The sequence below is a fragment of the Tamandua tetradactyla genome, chromosome 15, assembly GCF_023851605.1.
Source record: "Tamandua tetradactyla isolate mTamTet1 chromosome 15, mTamTet1.pri, whole genome shotgun sequence".
NCBI lineage: Eukaryota > Metazoa > Chordata > Mammalia > Pilosa > Myrmecophagidae > Tamandua > Tamandua tetradactyla.
In genome coordinates this window covers 8,844,469-8,870,730 of record NC_135341.1, presented here as the reverse complement: position 1 = coordinate 8,870,730, position 26,262 = coordinate 8,844,469, and the positions used below count along the sequence as shown (strand labels likewise).

At 36.0% G+C, this 26,262-nt stretch overlaps 1 protein-coding gene and 1 long non-coding RNA gene across 3 annotated transcripts in view; one reads left to right on the top strand and one right to left on the bottom strand.

Moving 5' to 3' along the window:
- The window catches only part of LOC143656918 (uncharacterized), a 33,751-nt gene extending 16,864 nt beyond the window's left edge, over positions 1-16,887 (bottom strand). For both annotated transcript variants that reach the window (XR_013162634.1, XR_013162635.1), the window contains exon 1: positions 16,765-16,887. This is a non-coding gene — a long non-coding RNA (uncharacterized LOC143656918). The remainder of the gene's footprint in view (positions 1-16,764) is intronic.
- A 38-nt stretch (positions 16,888-16,925) lies between these two features.
- Positions 16,926-24,735, top strand: LOC143657849 (uncharacterized). The gene is made up of 4 exons (XM_077130353.1): positions 16,926-16,994; positions 20,420-20,630; positions 23,071-23,168; positions 24,536-24,735. The coding sequence occupies exons 2-4, from the start codon at positions 20,454-20,456 to the stop codon at positions 24,564-24,566; spliced, it is 306 nt and encodes a 101-aa protein (XP_076986468.1). The 5' UTR covers positions 16,926-16,994; positions 20,420-20,453; the 3' UTR covers positions 24,567-24,735.
- The last annotated feature ends 1,527 nt before the right edge of the window (positions 24,736-26,262 follow it).

Sequence of the window (26,262 nt, the reverse complement as noted above, 5' to 3'; positions counted from 1 at the left end):
CCCAAATGTTTCCTTTTTTAAAGGATTCCAGTAAACTAATCAAGACCCACCTAGAATAGGTGGAGTCACAACTCCATGGAAGCCATCTAATAAAAAGTTACCACCCACAATGGGGTGAGTCACATCTCCATGGTGATGATTTAGTCAAGTCTCCAACCTCCAGTACTGAATAGGGATTAAAAGAAACAGTTGCTCCCACAGGATTGCATCAGGATTAGAATATGGCTTTTCTAGGGTACATAATCCTTCAGAATCAGCATACTAGCCAAGGATACTTAGGAAATTTTTAAGTTCCTGAATCTTTCTAGGACTTGATTTCCTCAGATAAATAGTTTGCAATGCAGTCTATTAAAATTACCTGAGTGCTTTTTGAGAAACAGGTGCCTGAATTGCAGGGAAAATCCAGTGAATCAGAATCCTGGAGGCAAGATCCCTGGACGCTGGATGCTGTGCTCATACTGATGTGCTACCAGATTTGGGAAACACAGCAAAAGTCCATATTTTATGGAAATGTCTTTTCAAATGTAAAATTTGTACAAATAAGAAATAGTAGGAGGGCCAGATCCAACTATGTAATATTTTCTAAGCTCATTATTAAACATTAGTATTACTACAGATGGTATGCCAGTTTGAAGTTGTTATATACCCCAGAAAAGCCATGTCCTTTTTCCTGATCCAATATTGATGGGGCAGCTATGTTTTTTCAATCCTGATTCGATATTGTGAGGTGGAAACTTTGATTGGATTGCTTCCATGGATATTGACCCAGTCCATTGTGGACATGACCTTTTGATTAGATTAATTCCATGGAATGTGGCGCATCCAACTGTGGGTGTGGCTTTCTGATTAGATGGATATATGGCTCTGCCCACTCAAGGTGGGTCTTGATTAGTTTAGTAGAATCCTTTAAAAGGGGAAATATTTTGGAGAAGCCTCAGATGCAGATGCTTGGAGAACAGTTGGTCAAGAGCAGACAGAGATGCAGATGTTTAGAGATGTTTGAAGTGTCAACAGAGAGAGCACATGCCTAGACATGAACATTTGGAGATGCAGAGCCCATTAGATGTCGCCATGTGCCTTCCATGAGCTCCTAAGCAAGCACAACCTAGAGTTGTACACACAACCTAGTGTTGCATTCTGGAGGAGCTAAGTAAGGCCCATAAATACTTAGAGAGGAAACCACTGGCATCAGAAGCAACAGAACTGGGAACACGGACCAGCAGATGCCAGTCATGTGCTTTCCATGTGCCCGATATCAGCCTTTCTTGAGTCAAGGTATCTTTCTCTGGATGCCTTAGTTTGGATATTTTTATGACCTTAGAACTGTAAAATTATTACTTAAATTCCCTTTTTAAAAGCTGCTCCATTTCTGTTAAATTGCATTCTGGCATGTTTAATAACCCAAAAGGATCACATGTTCCAGTTTAATCTCATATTTCTTTCGAATAAAATAAAAGGGAAGTTTTAAAAAGAACATGGAAAATCCTTTTTTAAACATGCAGGGATCATGGCATTTATGCACTCTTCATATATAACCAACAAAAATATGAATTGATGACTGGTGGGAAGAGAGCAGGCAGCCATGACTAAATTAATTAACTAGGGAACTCGTGATAAGTCAGTGTGGGAATTGTGGTGACAAAAAAAAAAAAACAAATGCAAAAATAATAATACAGCTTACTAGGTAAACAGGGAGAGGAGAGGGAGGTCCAGCATTCAGAGCGGTGGTGATGGCCTCTCTCAGTGCAGCAAGCCTCTTGTTGCCTTTTGCACCCAATTAAATAACTGTAATTTGGAGATAACTGTGCTGTGAGCATTGTTGGCCTCTTCCTGGTTCTACATGACTCTATTAATGGGGGCTTTTCTTCTTAGATTTTCTTGAGGGTGAGTTTTAAAATAAGTTTATATTCAGGCTGTCCATGAAGGCAGAGAATCCCGCAACAACTTTCACCATGAATTAGTTAATTCATTTTAAGAAGAAAGCAAAACCAAAAAGTTAGCATATGCAAAATTTATAGTTTATGCTGGTCAAGAATGTCTTAGTTGTGGGTAAGAAACACATAAATCAAATGAATTTAAACAAAAATAAATACTTAAAAATTGGGCAGTGTTATCTCACTGGTAATTGAAACTAGGGTTCAAATACTGTCATCAGAATTATCTTGGCCCCTCTTGCCAAGATAAGTGGCTTTATTATCCAAAGGCTCTGGCCTTTTGGCAACAAGATGGTCACTAGAAACTTAAATAACTATTATTATCAAAGTAATAATACTGAGACTACTTTATTAACTATCTACTATGGGCCAGGAACTATTGTAAGTATTCCACGTGGGTTAGCTCCCTTAATCCCCGATCAACTCTCTGAGATATGTCCTATTATGTTCCTATTTTTGACATTTGGAATTTAAGCCACAGACAGGTTAAATAACTTACCCAAAGTCAGATAGCCATCCAACCATACAGTAGTGGAAGTATGTTTCTAATCTAGGCTGCTTGGCATCAGAGTCTTAGGTTACTTGCTTTTGTTTCAGGAGGACAGAACTGGGACCCTAATGTTATGACATGGTTTTTATAAAATAGACAGTGAGGGCTGTTTTCCCAAAGGATGGTATGAACTGATGGATGGAAAAAAGTCAAATGCCTAAGACATCTTTCTTTCTTCCCATAATTGAACTATTAAGTTTGTATGTAAAAATGTGTATGGTTGAAAGGATAATATAAGAATTAATTGAAATATTCTAAACATTGAAGAGGTCTGTGAAATAAATGAATTTTGACGGGAAGATGTACAGTATAGTGAATGAGATTGTTAGACATAAGGAAGCAACAAAAATTGGAAACTAAATGAAGCCACCTGAGGAAAGGCTTTTGTTTTTCTGCCTCTTAGCAGATCAGATAAGATTTTGGAAGGCACTTTGATTTAAAAACACAGAACGAATACATAGGTGTTCATGTCCTCAGGAAGATAGAATAGAGGTGAGAGATAAAAGAAAGTGAGAAGTAATTTGAACATGTTAGGAGCTTGAGATGTGTTAAATTTATTTGCCTTGACATTTAGCCACAACCACACACACACACACACACACACACAACTCACGTGCACACTTTTTTGTTGGAAGCATCAAAAGTGAATCTTTCTTCCTGTCGGTATGAAGACTAATGGCATCTCCTCTATGATGTATTCCTTTTCTTCCAGAAAAGCATATCTTTTTTTTATTCTCGGTGCTCAGACATTTTTCTTTAAGTATCAAAAAATTACACCAAACTCACCTGAAACCAGTGAAAGGATAAAAAGGGAAAAAATGGAGTCACACTGTATTATTCAGAATCAGAAAAAGGGTAGAAACAGGCACCTTCCTCCAAGATCTGTGTTTTATCCCACTTATCCTGATTCTATAGCAAAGGCCATCCTGTCACTGGTACGATAGTAAACTTTTTATATGGGACACACATGACAAGAGTAATCATTTGAACTTTCACCACCAAGCAATATTTTAGAATAAAATTTAAAGAATGACCATAAAGAGAAATGTAAACCTTCCTCTCTCAGCAACGACATATTGTACTTATTGGCGCAATATAATAGGTTGAGGATTTTTATTTTCTGGAAATATTTTCATGTTTTTCCATTACTTTTCTGAATATTTTGGGTAGAACATTATGGGAAAGACAGTGGCAATGAAGAAAAGGGCTTAAAGCAGAAAGCTTTTGTTTTAGAGTGTTTGAGGAATGTTTTATTTCTCAGAACTTGATCATATCTTTAATTGAACTGGTGCACTGTACGTTTAGAATGTGTGCTTTAAAAGATGAGTTATAGTCACCTAATAACACATATTTTGCTAGATATATTCTAAATGAAGCACCTAGCACTACGGTTGTCCACCGCAAAAAGCTTCCCTGTGATGTTAGTTACATTAGGTGGAACACATTTTGACAGATTTGACATTCCTACTCTTTATTAAGGAGATGTTACACCTTTCAGGGGGTCTTAGCTGAACATTAAAAAGTTGCTGTTATAAGAGGCGGGTACTTGGGAGAGATTGAAAATGCTTGAGACTAAGTTGTGTCTTCTAAAAGCAAAATAAAATCCGATCGGAGAAATGTACAAGCAATAGATTTTTCTATATATAATTGTATATAAACTTTAAGCATTTATACATTCTAGATGCACATTTCCTACAAGTGTACAAGCAATAGAGGTTTTTAAGTTAATGAATTCAATTGAAGGAAGGTATATTGAATTTATTGCATGTGTTTGCAAATATTCAGGTAATGCAATTTAAAAGTCAAAATTATGTTATTGTCAAGTGTCCCTCCTTGTTTTTAGAAAACTTGATTTATTTTTTGTTTTAAATATTGAATTCTTATAATGTTTTCAAATTTAAACATGGCCCAATGTGTTCATACTGATAGATATTCATGAGATAACTATGAAAAGTTCATTTCTCCATTTACTGATTAAAAGTGTATTTTTTCAAGCCAAATTAATTTATTGATTCTAATTTTGTCTTTCATCTAATTTCATTTTGAGAAAATGACACTATATACTATACATCATTTGCAATTAATAAGTTTTTTTCATTTTGCTTTACCAGGCAGAATATTCTTTCTTTTGTCTAATTCATATGAATTTCCAAGTTTTGATTAGCTCCTAGCAATGGTGGAAAAATTAATTTCTTCCATATTATAATTATCATATTCTAGTCTTTATAATTATTATGAATTTAGGGATGCTTTATAGTGAGTCTACAGTAAGATTTGCTCTTAGATATTTTCACTAATGTTTAATAAAACACTGCACATAAAAGAATACAGAGGGCGGGCCGCGGTGGCTCAGCGGGCAAAGTGCTTGCCTGCTATGCCGGAGGACCTCGGTTCGATTCCCGGCCCCAGCCCATGTAACAAAAAACGGAAAAACAAAATACAATAAAACAAGAAAATGTTTAAAAATGTTTCCCTTTCTTCCTTCCTTCCTTCCTTCTATCCTTCCTTCCTTCTCTCTGTCTTTCCTTTAAAAAAAAAAAAAAAAAAAAAAAAAGAATACAGAGATTGACAACACTTACTGTCATTGAGATGAAAGAGTGTTTCTGTCTGTGCATAACATTCTGTAATACTTATGCCCTGGAATTTTAATTTAACTATTTAAAGGTGAATTTACTGAAGAGGAACTGTTAACATATACAAAGTTGAAGCCACAGACTTTTGACATACTTTAGATAGATAAAAATAAACACAAATTTCAGAGACTATAGTGTTTAATTATTTCCCATTTTGCCACATCAATGTAATTCAAAACTTTTCACTATTGGTAGAGCCACTGAAGTAATTTGGTTTTCAAATATTGGTTCTTGATCAATTCCAGATGTCAGTGGAAATACCAAAAGGACTATCTATAGTAAAACTTTTGTGTTTACCAATGTTAAAAACACATCAATTTTTTGAGGTACATCAAATACAAAAACTGCATGGAAAAATGGCCAATTTTTTTTATTTCAAAAGTTTAAAACAGCCCGCATATTGGGAGTTTGTGTTTTTTGTTGTGTCGTTATTCTTCTATTCTTGAGCCATTTTATTTTGTAGTGATTAAAAGCAGAGGCTTTTAAGTAAAATATAATTAATTTTGGGACTGTTTCCACCTCTGTCTAGCCTTGTGTAATTTCCTGATTCATAAAACATAGACGATGTTACCACTTCCCAAGGTTGCTGTAAGGATAAAATGACAATTGTAAACAAGCCCCTTACATTGCCTGGCTAAAAGTTAGGGAAGGACTAATGCTACTGCTGCTGCTATGTTATAACTGCTGTTGTTATTACTATTGTTGAGAGTTCCTGTTGGGAGAATGTTTCATTAATCAGAGAATTATTCTATTTTGATCTCTTGAGATAGCAACAATTAGCTACCTATGAATGCCTGGGGAAAGCTATTAAGGAAAATCTGTCAAGCGATTTTCATTTCTATCACCAAATTCTTAATCCTAACCTCCAGCTAAATTTGCTGGGATTTTCTTAAGCACAGAAGATGGGGACCTGTGCAGTTATCTCGGCCGCCTGAGCAATGGCTCCCAGGCCTTCAGTGGGCTCCAGTCACAGAGTTTAGAAATGAAAGACATTTGACTCCTTTGGAGAACCCAAATGTGCCTATATTCTATATAGGCCATGGAGACTGGGACCAAATCTGTTTTGTTCTCCACTGAGTCCACAGGATCTAGCATAGAGCCTAGAATATACCAAGCACTAAATATCTAGTTGTTGAATAGATTTATCTGAGAGGATTTTTTTTTTTTTTTTAACATGGGCAGGCACCGGGAATCGAACCTGGGTCCTTGGGCATGGCAGGCAAGCACTCTTACCTGCTGAGCCACTGTGGCCCGCCCAGAGAGGACTTTTTAAAGCATGGTAACACTGAGAAGTTTCTACTCCCCCTTCCTTTTTAGCTTTCTGAAAAAGATTAGCAAATCTATATTCTTACCCAGTTCTCAAGTGATTTTTTTTCCTCATTGCAGACATATAAATACATATATCTTGGTAATAATAATTATTCTTAGCATAACAAAAGAAAATCTATTGGAAAGACACTGGGTTATTGAGTCCAAATAAGAGTTTGTCGGTGGAGGGCAAGAATGAAAACTAATTCGGGAACATTGGCATAATGAGTCAGCTGCCAATAACCCCCAGTCTTCTGTCTTTAAAATTATAGTAAAGAGAATCTAGTTGGTCCAGCTTGGATAAGTTCTCTACCTTTGGACCAACCAGCTACAACTAGTGATACGGTTGCCTGTCTGTGATACGTTGCTAAGAATCTACTTCTATGGGCAAAATAGCCCATTTCCAGCAACTAAAAGACCTAGAGGTATAAGTCAGAATGGGCTCCATTATGCCATGGTAACAAATATCCCCATAATTTAATAACAAGGGTTATTTTTTGCTCTCAGCACATTTCCATTGCTAGCTGCCTGGGAGTTGTTCTCTGTATCATTCTCACTCTAGGACCCAGGTTGAGAGGGCAGCTACACCTAGAATCTCTTATCCAAGGTAGTAGCCCCTAGCTGTATGCTGCCATCTGCATTTGACTTTAAATCAATTAAAAACCAAATAAAAGTAAAAATCAACCCCTCAGCCACACTAGCCATATTTTAAATATTTAATAGCTACATGTGGCTAGTGGTAACTGTATTAGATAATGCAGTGAACATTTTTACCATTGCAGGAAGTTCTACTGGACAGCACTGATCTATAACATTGCTGGTCACTGTGGAAGAAAAGAGTTCTGGAAGATCTGGGACTGGCAATAGACACTTTAGCTCAGAAGCAACCTGGATCATCAGCTTATAATAATGATCCCATCAAATTTTATGGCCCCCTCCAGCATCAAGAGGGCCAGGAAATACAATCCTACTGTGTGCTTAGAAACAAAATCCAAGAAATATTGGGTGATCTAGTACTAATTACAACCGCACAAACAAATTAAGCAAAAAAAATTAGGAAATGTAATATTTTAAAAATGTTGTAATGAATAAAATATCCATGGCTTCTATTTTCCTTAGGAGAGCAATGTTGAATATCACATCTTAATTTTTTTATCTGGAATGGTCACCTGCATCTAGGAAGCTTGTGTGTGTGTGTGTGTGAGTATGAACATGTGTGTGCATATATGGGTAGTTGTGTACGTGTGTGTATGTGTGTGTGTGTAAGGTATGACTAGAATCTTGTGGGGTTTGTTCTGCTTATATAATTGCAGTTGATAATAGTATCCAAATCATTTTATTCCATTCCCAGATCATTGATTCTATTTATCAACAACATATCTGGATGCAAGAAGCACAATTATGCTAAGGAACCCTACCTTATAGTATAAATTTCTGACATCAGCCACACTAAAATGGTTGCAAAGAGTTTATTATGTGCCAGGTATTGAGGCTAGGCCTGTTACACAATTAAGTTATTTAATCCTTATCACATCTGAATTTTACAAATAGCAAATTTTAAAATAACCAAGTCAAGATCATAAGGCTAAGGTCCAAGAAGGGTGCATGGCCTGGGCAGGCAGCTCCCCATGTTCAAGGCTGCATGTGAGGCTCAGCATCACAGAGTGAGAAACTAACCTGCCCAGATCAAGATAGCAGAATGAGATGCTTCAGGGTTTTGTCTCCCCACAGAATTTTTGAACAACCAGCAAGAATTGACAGAAACATCTTTCTTAACGGGATGGAGTAACAGAGCAAGCACTAAATCAAAAGGCTACTTCAAGGTGGTATTATCTCATGGTGCCCTGGCTCATCTTAGCCCATGTCTCACTGGCTTAATGTGGCACAGAGGTAGCCTGCACTCCTAGTGTGGAGTCCTGGCCCCATTTCCAGAGGGACAATATTAACCTCTGTGCACATCCTCGTCCCAGTTCCAGAAGAGCATATTAACCCTGTGCACATCCTGTGAGCATACATGCCTGGCCCAATCTGCCTGGAGGTGGCCCAGAACTTGCCCTGTGTGTAGAAGGCAGCTCACAAAACTCTCCTGGAGAAAGCTGTGTGACAGAAGTTGATTCATGCTACCTGGCACAAGGGATTGCTACCTATAATTCATGCAGTACAGTGCCTGTGACCTTGAGCAACATTTTTCCTAGGGAAGATGGGATATTGTGAATCATGTAAATGGGAATTTCTAGGGCCACACACATGCCCAAGAGAGGACATATGGGCAGAAAGGATCCCCTATGAGTTATTCTCTAAACTCATTATATGAATAAGCCCTGATGAATGCACTCACACATGTAAATCTGCAAAGACTGGGAAAGATATTTTTTTTTTATCCTTTTCCTCCTTCCCTTCTTCCTCCTAGCCCTTCTTTGTTAGATCCTGGCAATCAAGGAAAGCTCTGTCATAACAATAGCTGGATACAAGTTAAGGAATAGATGTTTCAAAGCCTAATTTTTAGAGAGAACACATCATTAAAATATCAAAATGTACAGGTTCCAAAAAAAGTTTAAAAAAAAAAATGAAGAGTAAGGCATTAGAAACCACCAATGAGGAGGACTAGACCTATGACATACCTGTCAAAAACTTTTTAAAAATGGTCCTAAATATGCTCAAAAAGCTAAAGAAAAACATGGAAAAAGTATGAGGGAAATCAGGAACATGACAGTTGAACACAAAGGGAATATTATGAGATAGAAGAAAATTATGAAAGGAATCAAACAAGAGTTGAAGATATCAGTAACAGAAATTTAAAATTCCCTGGGGAGTTTCAACTGCAGATTGGAGCTGGCTGAAGAAAGAATCAGGGAACTTGAAGATAAGATAATTTGAAATCATTCATTCTAAAGAGCAGAAAAAAGAAAGAATGAAGGAAAGTGAACAGAGCTGAGGAATCTGTGGGATGCCATCAGAGTACCAATATAAACATTTTGGGAGTACCTGAAGAGTAGAAAGAGAGAAAGGGGCAGAGAGAATATTCAAAGAAATAATGACTGAAAACTTCCCTAATTTAACAAAAGACGTGAATGTACACATCCATGACATTCAGTGAAGTCCATACAAGATAAACTCAAATAGAGCCACACTGTGTTAGTTAGATTCAGTTGTCAACTTGGCCAGGTGAGCATACCTAGTTTTGTTGCTGTGGACATAAGCCAATGGTACGTGAACCTCATCTGTTGCTACTTACATCTGCAGTCGGCTAGGAGGTGTGTCTGCTGCAATGAGTGACGTTTGACTTAATTGGCTGGTGCTTAAATGAAAGAACACAATGTAGCACAGCCTAAGCAGCTCGGCATTCCTCATCTCAGCACTTGCAGCTCAGCCCAGGCCTTTGGAGATGCAGAAAGAAGTCACCCCGGGGAAAGTTGTTGGAACCTAGGGGCCTGGAAAGAAGACCAGCAGAGACCATCCTGTGCCTTCCACGTAAGAAAGAACCTCAGTGGAAAGTTAGCTGCCTTTCTTCTGAAGAACCAACAAAATAAATCCCCTTTCATTAAAAGCTAATCCGTCTCTGGTGTGTTGCATTCTGGCAGCTAGCAAACTAGAACACACGCCATGGCATATTATAATCAAATTGTTGGATGCTATAGAGAAAGAAAGAATTCTGACAACTTCAAGAATGAAGAAACATGTCACTTACCAGGGAGCCTCAGTAAGATCAGGTGCTGATTTCTCATTGGAAAACATGGAGAAATGTAGGCAGTGGGAGGACATTTAAAGTGCTGAAAGCACAAAATTGCCAACCCAGAATGCTATATCTGGCAAAACTGTCTTTCAAAAATGAGGGAGAGATTAAGATATTCCCAGATGAACAAAAACTGAGACCACTAGATCAGCCCTAAAGAGAATTCTGCTGATGGAAAGCAAAGGACAGTAGACAATAGATTGAGCCACATGAAAAAATAAAGACTTTTGTTGTGAGCCCTCCTCTTCAACTAGAAAAATGACAGTGTTCAGGAAGTTAAAACATCTTCCCTGGAAAAATCTCATCTGAAAGGGAGGCTGGAAGAAATGAAAGGGTTCTTACTGGAAGAATGTTCATCAGACAGCAATTGTATTTGTCTTCTGTTTTGGATTAACATGCAGCTTTCATTTTTATTCTAGAAACAGAAGACTCTGTTAACAGTCTTTGAAGTCTTCATGCCATTACTGTTTTCTACAATTGTAATGTATCTTCATTTCAGTAGTTTGCCAAGAATGAAACCTCCTGTAAGTGATGGTGCAATTGATATCAGTTTATTGCCAGATTTCTCCCTTCATTTTCCTCTGAAAAGCAAATTTCAAATAGTTCACATCCCTTCCAGAAGTGAAACTTTGAAGGCTCTCATTGAAACGCTGGAAAAAAAAGCTTTGATGTTGATTTTGAAGGTTAGACATAAGGAAGGGGAAAGATAGGGAGGATGTTCTTATAAAGTATATTTGAAATTTTCCTAAGAATTCTTACAGTAGTGATTCAAAATCTGGATCTTCAAATTCTAATGTATCTACAAGACTGGTAGTTGGGGGGGAGTAGTTCATGAGATATTTTATATATCTCAAGCACTCCTCTTGTATACTTATAGTTCAAGGTTTCAAGGCTAATTCAAATGTTTTTTTTTTTTCGTATGCTGTATGGCAGGTCACATTTCATTCTTTTTCCAAGTGAGTATCCCGTTATTGCAGCACCATTTGTTGAATATTTTGTTTGTTTGTTTTTGTTGGTTTCTTTGTTTGTTTGTTTAGGAAGTGCACGGGCTGGAAAATGTTAAAATTTTAAGTATTTTTTTATTAACTCACTATTGTGACCTTAGTTATCTCATATTAATCTGAAGCTCTGTCTCTGCCTAATAAAAAATGGAAAATATTCAAAATATCATAAGACTAAAAGGTAGTATACCTGGGATTCAAGACTTAACTCTCTGTCCAGATTTCAAATCCATTTGCTTGGTGACTTTAGAACACTGTGTTTCTTTGCATACTTACACTTCCCCTTCTCATTATGGAGAGGATAGTTAAAATTAAAGGGCAAATCTTAGAAACTCAGATTTGCTGGAAACCTTTAACCACCTCCTGAATAAAACATAAAGAAGAGGGCTAAATGGGGTTAAGACCATTGATTAAGGTCACAGGATTGGCTATTAGCAGAGGTGGGGCAGGAATTTAGGTCTGCCAAACACTGTGGCTATTTACATTTATAGGAGTCAGAGATAAGGATGATGATTCTAAAGTTTCTGATATGTAGTCATTCTTACCTTAATTCGTTTAGAGATACTGGAGAATCATCTACATTTCAAGGCCTCCGCTAGGCCAAAAGGACATGACTAAATTAGACGCAGTCTCTATACTTCTGAGTATGTTCTTGATTGTGGCATTGATTTAGTTACTTTAAAACTTAAAGATGTTTCATCTTGTCCAGGCCTTTGAGATCTTAAAATAAATGCTAGTTGCTGTTAGTATCTTGCTGTGCTAAAATCAGCTCTTCTCCATGCTCTAAAGAGCTCAATTGTCAGGCTGCTTACCATTTTACACTCAGGAAGACTTCTGAGAACTGATGCCCATAACTGTGTTGTTTGGGTTTCCTGGATTTGAACCAGCAACCCAGGAGGGATGGGATTTATATTCTCTGTCTGACCCGGTTACAACAACTGACACCTGTTTTCTCAAAAGAGTTGATTTATTGTTGCACAACAGATCTTTGTACATTTCTTCAGTCACAAGCTATGCACTGATGACTGCTCCTGCACTTATTTGAAGACCTTGGTTTCTGAATTCTTTCAGTGCTAAGCCATCTGTCTTGAATGTTAAGTTTAAGCAAACTTGATTTCTTTTGCTATCAGATACCCTATTTATAAGGGTAATTTCCTGCCATTTACACAGGAAAAGTATGGCATTTGCTTTGCACATAAAGAATTATGTTTTGTTCTTAGTATTTGGAAGGTTGTAAAGATCCCTATTGCTTTGCAGGATTTGCCCTAGAAATCATTAAATCTTCATTTACTTTCTAAAATTCCAACTTATTAGTTTGACCATATCCTTTCAAAATATATTTCTGTCTATTTTCTGCAAGAAAAGAAAAACAGTCTTCCAAACTCTTCCATGAAAAGACAGACAAAGGAAAGGAAGGCAGTTATTAATGGCATATCATTCATATTCTGCCCCTGGGTTTTAGAACTATGTATCAAATACATAAAATCATGTATATCCTGCTTGTTATAATACCTTGTATATGGACCCTAATTTCTTTCCCATCTCTGGTCATTTGGATTGAGAGATCAAGCACACCGCATGATGGATGCTAATATAGCCTGATATAGCATTTGCCAGGTACTGTGAATGATGGCAGCTAACAGCTCACTGCCTTTCCTTCTCCAGAGTATTAGCCTCGGCTGATGGGAGTCATGTCACCTAAGTGGTCTCACCCTGTGAACTACAGATAAGGGGGGAAATAAAGGCCAATGTCTTGCCTCAAAGTGATTACCCTCTGTGGTGTGATTTATGTTCCAGAACCTCCCATGCCCCAAGCCAAGGCTAGATTATACTGAGACCACATCCAACTTGCTCATCTCCTCTTCCTGCTCTATTCTATATCTGCCCTATTCATTCTTTTTGACATCGTGACCATATAAGGAATGTAAGGCTTATAAGAAAGTCTCCCTTGGGATAGATTGTAGAAGATAATAAATAGTATGGATGAATGTGAGAACATGGAATTTTGGTCTGATTCTTTGTATCAGAGATCTATGAATGGAAAAGCTGCCCAAAAGTTAAATAATGGAGAAGGTCACTTGTGTAGCAAGGACAGATTTCCAAAGTGACAGTAGGGATTGATCTAATTTAAATAATTCATAACTAATACTGGTTCTCTCCTCTGTTTTTCAGTTTTCTATCACTTCCTTTTCAGATGAAAATGAAGCTCTCTTTTATAAAGGATAATTCTTCCTTGCAGAAGATTTCCATTGAGTAATGGGCTGGACTTGTTGTCTCACTCCAAAGAACAGAGTATGGAAAGGAAAAAGGCTAGCTTTACAGTGGAGAAACCTAGCAAACACTCTCTTAACCAGGTGATCATGGCTAAGCATCACCTGCAGTACCTCACGTTGACGTCAGGTACCCCTTGATATGATGTGATAAGTAGGGTACTTCACCTTTCTGATATTCATCCCCAAAACCCATAATCTTAATCTGATCATGAGAAAACTTCAGGCAGATCAAATTGAGGGACATTCCATACATCACTTGACCAGTATACTTCAAAACTCTCAAGGTCATGGAAAACAAAATGATTGAGAAACTGCCACAGATTGGAGAAGATTAAATGCAACGCAGTGTCCTCAGTAGGATCCTGTAATACAAAGAGGACATTAGTGGAAAATTTTATAAACTCAAATTAAAGTATGTTAATAGTGTTCAACAAAGTGTACCATCGTTATGTAAGGTAACAGTAGTGGAAGCAGGATGGAGGTTGAAGAGGCACTCTGTATGACTGCAACTTTTTGGGTAAATCTAAAAGTACTCCAAAATAAAATGTTTTATCCTATTTATTATATTTTTTTATAAGAGAGAAAGAATGTTGTAACAGTGAGACAGTTATATCTGAAAGTCAGTAATTGTCTGAAACAGCAGAACAAATGTAATGGAATAATCTTCAGTGTAATTTGGCTTTTAATCCAGATGCCCTAAAATGAGGAATTCCAGATTAATTTGAAAAAAAAAAAAGTGTTTAATCCTTTAAAATCTTCTAATCATCCAAAATAACGTATTTTGAGATCTCAGTATGTGCCAGGTAGTGGAAATAAATAGCTATATATCATTATTATGTGTGTGCTTTATAGACTGGCTATCTGACCACAGATCCAATTGCTTTGAATGAAATGGGTGGCAGTTAACCTTTCTATGCCTCTGTTTCTTTAAGTATGAAATGGGGTGATAAGATTCGTACTTACCTTAAAGAGTTGTTGTGAACATTAATAGGGACAATGCACATACAGCAGGTGAGACAGAGCCATGAATCATGTTAGGTATTATATCATTATTATAAGGATCATATGCATCATTTTGGTATTATTAACACCATCACCGTTAACCATCCTTGCATTAATTCTATCAACTTTAAATTTTAACACACATGTATAGAGAAAATTACCTTGAATCTCATAACTTTTGCACTTCAAAGTAATTGCATTTCTACTGGACTTTTCCCAGAGTTGAATATTTAGACACATTAGAGGGAAAGTGTCACAAGATTCTGCCAATATACAAATCAGTCAATAGCATGAACGTCATTTAATAGAATTCCAATCATTATAGAGATTACTGCATTTTGGATTTCTAATGATATCATTTAAAGTTCCATCATGATCGTGGGATACAGTGGCAGAATTCTCGCCTGCCATTCGGGAGACCTGGGTTCAATTCCTGGTCCGTACACTTCCCCCATAACAAAACAAACAAACAAAAATTCAAGAAATGGTGCTACAATAATGGAATACTCACATGGAAAAATAATGAAATATGCCATACAGTATACAAAAAAAGTTCCATCATGATCATTTATAATACTATATTTAAGATTTTTATTATGTCCATGTAAAGAAGAAATTGAGGGCCTGTGTGAAAACTCCATTCAATATACTCAGATCAACTGAGTTATGTGATGGAACAAATAGATAGCATTTAAGCTGAAGAACTGAGACTACACGCGCGTGTACTTCAAGCCAGTTCCCTCCTGCTGGCTGCAATATAGAAGGGACTGCTTTTCCGGTCCTGTCTCTTGCATTTCACCCCTTACAGCCAGAGCCAGACAGAACTGCTTTGGGCCATTTGTTTACTGACATTAAAATGGATTTACTGAGACTGAAAGCCTTTCTATTGTCCCTCCTGGGGTGAATCAACTTTATTTAAATGGTAATTCACTCACATATTTCTAATCCCTTTCAAATGTTTCCTTTGTTAATAACAACCAACCATATAGAGGATTTAGAAAAGCAGTTTGCAATTATTAAACATATTAGATAATAAAAGCCTTGCACTGATAGTAAATTAGACACTCCTGAACAAAATAGAATATTTCCATCTTCAAACTAAAGATTTAATGTATTGGATAAGAGATTTAAACATAATACTATATGGATAATTAATGACTAATTCCGGTAGATAGTTCATATTTACTCCAAGTCTGTTACCAGAAACTTCCCCAAAGTCATTTCTATTGTGTTACCCCAACCATGACATTTTCATCTTAGTTAAAAATTTTCCACTGGATAAGCTTTCCTTTTTTCTCCTCATATGGGCCTTTTACTTTTCCCTTTATCAAAATCTCCCTCTTTTTGAAAGAGTGATTTTAGAACAAAATCTGTAGAGTTTAGTTTGACAATTGTATTTATTCATTTTTCCCACAAACTTTGCAGACTCCTGAAGGCTTTCCATTTCTCCTCTTCTCTAATTTTTTCAAAACATGCCTACAAATTGTGTTTTTGAAGGCTCTATATTCCAGTGCTTCATAATGATGCCTTTCCTGGGCTCAATAGCAACACCATTTTGTTTGTACAAATTAGTGTTATCCTCTCAGTCAAGTTATTGTCGGGAACACTGTATTTGCTTGACAATATGGTCAGAGAAGATGAAAAACATGCAGGGGACTGGATGTGGTTTGGGGACATTTTTAAGCATTTATCAGAATATGATTATAGAGAACTCCTTTTTTGTTTATTTAAAATGTAGTGGTCTAACACTCCAATTAAAAGGCACAGATTGCCTGATTGGATGAAAAAGCAAGACCCACATATGTGTTGTTTGCCAGAAGCAGAATTTATATATAACAAAATGTGCAAAATTGAACACTACCAATAACGTGAATCAACACTCAAAGCAGTATTTTGAGTAGGGGAAGCCAGCCTCTCCAAATTATATATGTGTGATTCCGTTTATGAGAGGCCAAAGACAGGCAATTATAAATTTATAAATCAATTTAAAAAGAAAAAAAAAAAGTACTCCCTGCATCAGAATCACTTGTTGATTTCCCAGGCCTCATCCCAGTTTTTTTTTTTTTTTTTGCATGGACAGGCAATGGGAATAGAACCTGGGTCTCCAGCATGGCAGGCGAGAAGTCTGCCTGCTGAGCCACTGTGGCCCACCCATCCCACGTTTTTTGAATTAGAATATTTGGGCAATACGGTCCCAAAATCTGTACTTTAAACAATCCTCCCAGGTGATTCTTATGTAGTCCGAAGATTTCAAATCATTGGTCTGCAAAATACTAAGAAAGAAGAGTACCAAACAGTAGAGAGACAAACAGAGAGGTTAGGTTACTTACCCAAGGTAACTCAGTAAATGAGTTTTAAGGATATGTCTCTTAATTCCCAGCCTACTGCCATTCCAAGTATATTACCTATGTTTCTCGTGTTTTATGTGGGTGTCATTTAAATGGATTTGTGGAATACATTGTGATGCTTACATCATAATGACTCTAAGCGATGTCAGCTCTCACTCAGAATCCCAAAAGCAATATCACCATCATGCATATCTGCATTTCCACACTTCCAGGTTTGTATAACTCATCACATTCAGTGTAATATAGAGTAGATGATACAGAGGAGTGCTTATCAGAGGGAAGCAGGTGGCTGTTTAGAAGAGAGGAAGAGAAAGATGGTGGAGACAAGGAACAGAGAAGGAGAGAAAATAGAAAAGTCTCAAGTCCCTCATTTATTGCAAAGATAAACAATATTTTCATTTTTAGTTAAACAGATCTCTATCAGGAAATAACTGATTGGTTAGCAGAAAAGTCTATTGATACATTTATTAAATTGAAATTTAAATAAAATATACTACCATTAAGAAAGATATATTTACAATTACCAAATTTTTAGTAACTATCCTAGAGTCTTATTATCACTAAGACAGATAACATACTCAGAAGAACAGTAGCACTATATTCTTTGCAGTAGGAAAGAAATGTTTTTCAGAAGGAAAGCAATACTTTTTTTTCTAAATTGAAGACAACAGTGATAAGGCTGCATATGGAATTGCAAGATAATGATTAAACTTTGATCCCTAATTCTGATAGAATGATTTTATTATAACATTTCTTTTTGTGATCTTGTCATCTGAAATTAATCAGTCTAAATTTCTATCACTTTAGCTTTTTTTTTTGCTAGTTGCCATAGCATATTGAAACAATTTCATAGTCTTTGATTAACACATATGCCTATCACCTTAGGCACAAAATTCAAAACAAAACTTATTTCTCAAAAGCAAGCTGAAATCTCTGAAAAGAAACAAGGTTTAATCCACTACATTTAATTAAATGAATTCATTACAAACATTAGCTGCTTATCAATACCTTCGAAGTCACCAGAATTCAAATCCACAATTCAAATAAAATCCTTGGAATTCCTTAAAAGATGAGTTGACTAAAATAGATTACTGAAGTGTCCAGCCTTGGACTTTTGTTTTGCTCTGTTAAGGTTTGCCACACATAAATGAATAAAGTACAATTTGAAGATTATTCAAATCTTAAATAAAGACCACCAAGCCGACTCCCTACATTCTGAAAACAGATAATAGAATACTCCATCATTTGCAAAATGCTTTCACGGCCATTATTTCAAGTCATTGCAACAAAAGCCATGTGAGGGAGAGGCTGATAGGCACATTTTATTACTCAGATTACTGACACTTAAGTTGCCATGGCAAGGGTGAAGAATGCATGACTTTTAGGTGCTTAGCGGTTATTAATACTTGTGCTGTATTTAATAGCAGAAGAAATTAAGGGTTAAGGATGCAAAGTGACTGATGGTTGGACACATAGCCTGAGAGTCCTGGAACTTGGATTGCAATGGGGGATATTGTTAACTGGGCGAGCTTGCCTTATAAGGAGCTGCAATGGGTTTGGCTAACCGTGACAATCCTATCAAGGGACCAATATCTGGTCTCCATCTTACTTCATGCCTTAAGGGGCCAACCACAGAACTTAAACTAGTTCTGGTTTTTATTCTAGCTTCCCCCGATTTTGCATCCTTTGGTCTTCTCAGATCTGCAAAACTTCTTTGTCTTCGATTTTTCACATAGAGGTGACTGAGGTCACAGAGTGAAGTTGCTGATAGTAGCATATTCTAGAAGAAGAATTTTAGAATTAGATTTGGAAAATGGGGACCAGTTCTTTCATTCCTGCCATTAATCAGCTGTAAGGACAGGAAAGGTCTCTACACAGAGACTAGCATACCGGCATTATTTTCTTCATAGCCTAAGAATAAAAGGCAACTGTATGTTAATAGAGCTTATACAAATAAAAATCCCTTACATATGTAATTTGCGTCTGTAAATTTCCATTTCTATTAGTTACACTATGAATAACTAAACTGAGAGTCAAATAATCTCTCTTAGGTACATGGTGGTGTATAAATACACTCTCCATCATTAGTATTGTAGAAAACCGGGTTTGGAAGGAGTTTTAAATTATTTTACTCCAACCACCCCTCTGTTGCTTAGATTCATTCAGCATAAATAAAAATTTTTAACTAACGAAGATATTTGACCTTATATCTAGACGTAGTACTCTAAGACAACTCTATTTAACTATTATGCATAGTGGTGATATATTAAGATGGGAGTTTTAGAATCATGGAAAATATGAATATATGTGCAGTGGAATTGTAGCTTACCTGGGGATTAGGTTAGAAAGTTAGTGCTATATTGCTCATGATGGTTTTGACCTGGGGTATTGATGCCTAGAAGTCATAAATTAGCTTGTTTAATTTCACTGCATTTATACTGTGGCTTACATAAGGCTAAGATTTACCTTGGGGAAGAGGGTGAGGGCAATGTGATACAGGTGACTTCTTTGGGTTTAATTTGCATATGTAAAATGCGTGCGTTCTGGGACTCCATTGAAACTAAATTTATTCCTAATGCTACATCACCACAATCTGTTGCTCACAGCCTACAAGTACATGAACATGAGCACACGTGCCCATGTTCACACATCCTCTTTCTTTCTCTGATTTTTTTTAACCCAATAACTTTTGCAAAGCTTTAGCAACTTAGTTTCAGTATAATATGACAAAGCATATTAACTGAATTTCGTCTTGAAATACTTACAAATTAGGAATGGTTCCTTTCCTTTCTTTCTTGGTTGCCATTCACATTTAATTCTCAAGATGAAAGTTCCTCTCATTCCATGGCACTGACAGTGTGTATATAAAATCAGATAGCAGTTTGAAGTCAAGAAAACTGGCCCATTGTCTGAAGGTCTGAATTTAGCTAGTATTTGGAAAGAAGATAAGTCCTCAGAGTGTGGTTCCATGTTTCCGAACTCGTTTCCCATTTACCTGCTACAAAATCCCATCAGACTCCAATTTGGCAGGCAAATAGTAACTCATTTCTTGGACATCTGTTCAGAATTTTTTGGTAAATTATTCCTAGAAAAGAAGACAAAACTCCAATTTATTTATATACATAGACATACTGATATACATATATGAATATATATATATGTTAAACCATGAAGCTTTTCCTGTCGCTGCCTTTCAAATTGAGCATTCGTTTGATCACATTTTCTGTATTTCATTGTCTTTTGCACTTCCCCTTTAGTAGTTATCAGATGCAGCTGGAGTCTGAGTATTGGCATACTTTTCCCAAAATTGCTGTTCCCTAGCTATTTGACTTAGGACAAATTATGAAACCTTTCCGAAACTAGGTCTTCCCATCTGTAAAATAGGGATATCAGTCACATATCTCTCAAAGGATTGTTGGGGCATATTGACTACCTAACACAGAACTAGCATCATACAAATGATCATTAAATAGGGATCATGCTAGGTTGAGTTAATGTACCCCAATCTTATTCCACATCTATGCGGTGCAAATGCATTGTAAGCAGAATCTTTTGGAGATGTTGGTTTAGTTAAGTTTTGGTCAGCTGAATGATGGTGGGCCTTAATTTTGGACAACTGTGGTTCTTTCTTTACTAGCAGAAGATATTCAGACATAGTAGAAGAAAGAGCCATGGTTCAGAGCTGGAAGCAGGTGTCAGCAAGAAACAGGCAGAAAAGGAGGAGACATTATGATGTGCATTGCTATGTGATGGGAACGCCAAGAAACCCAAGATTGCTAGTCAGTCAAAACTCTGCCAACCCCAGAGAAGGGAAGCCTTCTAGCCTCCAAAACAGTGAGCCAATGAAGGTTTGTGATTTAAGCCAATTTGTCTTACAGCCTGGACAACTAAGACAGTAGCTTTTACTACTCTCCTTTTAATCCTCTGTGTTATCATTTGTGTGTTCATCTAATTTCTTCATCTAAACTGTATGTTTCTCAAGAACGAGGATTTCATCACATCTGAGTTCGTTTTCTATTGCCTATTATCTTACACAATAATAGACTATAGCATTTTGAGGTGGATGTGGATTTAATGGTCAGAAAGACTAAATTCAAATACAAATTCAAATTCATATTCTGATATTTACTGGTGAGTCTCATTTTCTCTCATGTAAATTTATGATAATAAAAGTTACAAGGCCATATATTATTATTAGGTCTATATGACATATAGTATATGAAGAACTTAGCTCAGTGTCTAAGCTAAGAGTACACCATCTGTTAGTGTGGTAATTCCATCATTATTACCTGAAAAATTTTCAGGTAAGCCTTGAAATCATCAAAAATACTATAGGAGATTTATAAGAACTTGGACTGATTATCTTTAATCTGCTAAAATCCTTTATCATACCATGAAATTCATTGCATTTTTAAAAATGGAACATGATCATATTCTAAAATTAAAATATTTTAGGGATAGCAAATTTTTCCCTTGATCAGTCAGATCAGAAAATGGAGATGTAGGAAGCAGAATTCTTTGTAAAGAAAGAATGCTTTCATGATAGTTCCTTGATGACCTCTTTTAATATTCTTTGACCTTCATTTCCTGACATGATTACCTAAGCCAGCTTAGAAATAGTAATTTAGAAAACATTTCTGACTTACCTTATCTGCTTTCTCATGCACTTTATTATTTTTTGTTTCTTTCCCTGATATCTGGGACAGGAGATCTAGCTCATCACTTACTTAAGCTTCAAAATAAGTCTGTGTGGTATATAGGGCAGATATAATTAGAGCCAAATTTTAAATGGGAAATAGCCCCAGAGAGGTTACATTAATTGTACAAGGTCAAACAGCTCTAGTTGCTGAGGCCCAGGATATGAACTTAGTCTTTGGACTCTAGATTCAGTGCTCTTTCTGTCACATCAGGCTGCTCATGACTTTCAAGTCTGCTTGGTCCAGACTATCATACAATGGCAGTTTTTAACTCGGGATGAAAAAAAATGTGCCAATTCCCATAAACTGTTCAATCAGTGAATAAATGTCAACTTTGTCCTGAGCAAAAGTGCTTTATAACACCGGAGATAAGAACGTTTCATCCCCAAACCACATGTAGCAAGAGAAGAAACACGTTTGTATACAGGACAATAATGTGCTTTGCTGATGTAGTTAAAATCAAGTCCGTATATGGTTAAGAATCATGTCCAATTGGCTGATCCATGGAATTCCTAATATAGTGCCCAATATTTGCTGAAAAAATGTATGTTTTCAAAGATAACCCCAATTTTAAAAGTTCAGATTTCCTACTCTAGGTCAGAATATAAAGACACCATTCACTACAATGAGATACAGGGAGTTTTGAGCTCCAGTTACACTTTGAGCCCATTCCTACAAAAGTAAACACCTCAAAAATGTTGTTTTTATTTTTATTTTTCAAATCCCCCGAAATATTGAGTACAAGTTCTTGTACACAGCAAACACTGAGAAAATATTATTCACTGACTTATTGAAGGCAAACCTTATTGAGCAAAAATACCTTCCAATTTCTTGGAGGGGCTGGAGTCAATCATTCATCTCCTTGTAGACACAAGTGAAAAGCAACTCTCAGCACAGCCGCTTACTTCTGCTCTGTGTGGTGATTGATGGGGCGAACTAAGAGCCTGCTGTGAAGAATTCTTGCAAGAGGGTTTTAACCTGAAGTTCATGGATAACTTCAGGCTTTAATGATAAACTTTAGAAGGTCTGAAAGCCACTCCTAATAGTATACAAATATTTATACACACCTTTATATATCTATGCTTTAATTGAAACCTACAACAGCAATGGGGCTAAGTCAAAGAATTAAATATCACTAATTGCAAGAGAATTGTGTAGTCCACTCCATCTTTTATAGAATCTGAGCAAATAGTTGAAATGTTGAAGCATCTCCACTGTAACCTTTGCGGACAATGGGTGGAGTACAGCACTAAGATAACATGCTTTTGCTATAAATTCCAAGTGGAGAGTATAAAGATAAAGACCTTTATATTGCCTACTGCTGTTAGGTGTCCAAAAATATACCATTAGATTCACCACAAGTGATTCCCATGGAAAATGCTGAATGAACAGTTATATAAGGAATAGCAAAACCCTGGTAGAGCTCAGAATTTTAGGTTAAAATGATATGTTAAGAGCAGAATATGTTTCCAGAGAAAGGAATGGAGTAGATAATTGCATGGTGGTCATTGAATAATCATTTACTAAATGCTGGGTTTTTTGATATTCCCAAAGATTTAGTTTTTTTTGTTTTTTGTTTTTGTATGGGCAGGCACCAGGAATTGAACCTGGATCTCCAGCATGGCAAGTGAGAACTCTGCCTGCTGAGCTACCATGGCCCACCCAAAGATTTAGTTTTATTTCCAAAAGGTGAGCCTTTTTCTGTAGTATATCCCCCGATAGACTCAAGAATATATATATCTGCTTCTGTCATATTGCTTTCTCCCCTTTCCTCACCGTTTGATTTTTTTTCATTTCCTTGAGTTTTTTTACATTATAGGTTCCACAAAACATATTTATTTTGGTATCATATATACGCATTTATATATATATATTTGTTATCATATATATGCGTGCGTATTTGCAATCTTTCTACTGCAAACATCTGTGCTGAAAAGTGGATGATAAGAGAAAGGATCAGTCTGTGCTGAATGTCACTAGATATCTTCTTTCTGCAGATATTTGAGGCCTACATATCTCCTCTGTATTATTTTCATTGTCTCTACTAAATATACCCAATTTATGGTAGGAAATTGCGGAGACAAATAGGTGTCACAGAATGGAGGGTACTGTAAATGTCATGATTCTATTATAAACATAGTAAGCAATGTTCTCTGTTTTGGAAAAATTCTTCATTTCTATTCTGGAAAAATAGTACTCATCATTTACTTGGAATATCTTTTCTTGTTAGTGGATTCTACTTAGGATTTATATTGAATTTTTGAACGGGAAAAAATGCAGAATTCATTTGATGGCCATTAAGATTGTGAGTAAAATATAGAAATGCCAACACTTAACAGTTGTGAATTCTGGGAGCACAACTCTATTGTGTTTTTCCTAGATTTACTAATATCATTTCCTGAATATGAGATTTCATAGGCCCCAGGGTTTAGTGAAAAAGTGGTTTACTGGGTAACTTTAAGATGCGAAGAAGAGAATTACTCCAGGTATCAAGCTGAAACTAATCTGTTAAACAACTATATTAATTTATGCAGACACTTCCCATTGCTGTAATTAGCACTGAGAATCATCTCCTTAGCAATGAGCCTGTTCAACCCCATAATTATGAGTGTCCTTGAAGTGTCATATTTATTGCAAGTTTTAAAAAATATTGCAATATTACGTGATCAGAGTTACAGATTTTTGAATTTTTCATGTTTTGGAGTTGACTGCATAAGAATTAAACTTTATGTGGGAGGCCAAAGCCAACTTCAAGCTGAGTTAATATATAAACATTTTTCTCTTTGACATGTTTAAAAATAAGTAAGAAGGCTGTATGGATATAATAAAAATACCTTGTTTATATAGCAGAGTACCTGAACTGCTACGGGTAATCAGATGGCTTTTATTATACTTAGCAAAAATAGTTGGTTCTAATTTGATGCATGCTCTAAATTAGCAATGAAGAAATTTAATTATTATAAAGGTTTTAACCACCTCACTTCAAATTTCAGATTATTCAATATTTCAAATATATTTGAATCTGTTGATGTTTTGTAAATGCCTTTTTTTTTCAGCATCCCTTCATTCAAATCTGGAGGATTATAAAAATTTTAATATCAAATAAGTCGACTTCTTCCTAGGCTTGATGATGGAGAAATAACAATTTTTAAACTCTCAAATGATACTAAACTGGGTAAGCTTAGCTCTTTATAAAATATATTGGCATTTATGCTGGGAAACAAATAGCTACCTGGGTAATTTCTGCACTGGAAAATAAAAGGCTTTAGTTTGTATCATACAGGTTCAATGTGTTATATGTTTAAAATTAAAATTCCCTCTATTTCTTGAAAACTGCTAGATACGGTTCATTTTAATGTCTGTATCATTTCTAGTAAACTGTGGCCATTTAGTCAAACTGTGGGAGAAGCAAATATTTTTGACAGTTACTTATTTCACCTTACTTTTCCCAACAGATCAAATTTCTATATTGAAATAGTGCATAGAATTTGTTAAAATTTGGGGCCATATTTTCTCCTGCATCTTGTTTTTTTTTTTTGACTGTTTTGCAGGGTTTCCTCTCTCGTCACCATTCTTATTCCTTCTCCTCTCCCTCCCTCCTTCCTTCTTTCCTTTCTTTTCAATGTAAATTAGAGGTAAACAATTGGTCTGTTTTATTGTCTCTATGATTATCTGTAATGCTAAGCTTGACTTTCTGAAATAAGACTTGTGGAAACATTTTCTTAGTTATAACGCTCTCTGATATTGATTGACTCCCAGAGCCTTCTTACCATGGCAGCAATCTAGCAGGACAAGGTGTTGCAATCAAAACGGGAAGATTGTCACAGATGTTTTTTCTTTTCTTTTTTCAAATAAGAACAGAACGTATTTGATGCATTAATTTTAACTATGCAATATTACCCAATTTGAGTTTGTTAATTGAGTTAAAAATAATTCAGTCCTCTAAATACTCAGTTGTGTTTATTTGCAAAAGATAAGTGGAGAATTTTTTGAAAGTTAAGGGTTGGAAAGTCACATAGACATAAACCCCCACATGATTCTTAGACAGCAGTCAAGCCCCCTTTCACCACTTCAGTATCTTCCAGCTAACACGGCTAACTCGCTCTCCTTCTTCAGTTTTCTCCCCCAATTGTTATGGTGGCCACCGATTTAATACTGAAACATGTGCCCCCATAATAACCCTAAACACCTGATTCCCCTTACTCTGGTCAGATTTTTCTTTTATCCATCTTACTTAGTATCTTATAAATGTATAATTTACTTATTTACTATATTCATCATCTATGTCTTTATTTCCTAATCTAAAATATAACCTCTACTAAAACAGGAATATTTATTTGTCTGCATTGTTCACTGATGTATTTTAATCCCCTAAAACAACACTTGGGACATAGTAAGAGGCCAATAAATGTTTGTTGAGTGAATGAATAATTTTTATATGCTCTATTTCAGCTTTTAGATTTGGCTCCATTGCAATACAATTTCATAGACGGTACCAAATATATTCTTAATTTGTCCTACAAGTTAGGTCGTAAAGTATTGACTTAGGCAAAGGGGACAAAACAAATACTGAGGACTACAAATTAGTTACTACAAACATGATGTCATAGTTAATTTGCCCTGTTAACCCCAAATCATAAGAAGATTCAGAATGTCTGCCTTTTTCTTTAGAAAAGATACTATTAGAGAATTGTATTTATTGAAGTAAAGATATTTTAACATTGGTAATCCTGAAGATCATAAGACATTTTCTTAGCATTAGCAGATATGTTGTGAAAGCTTT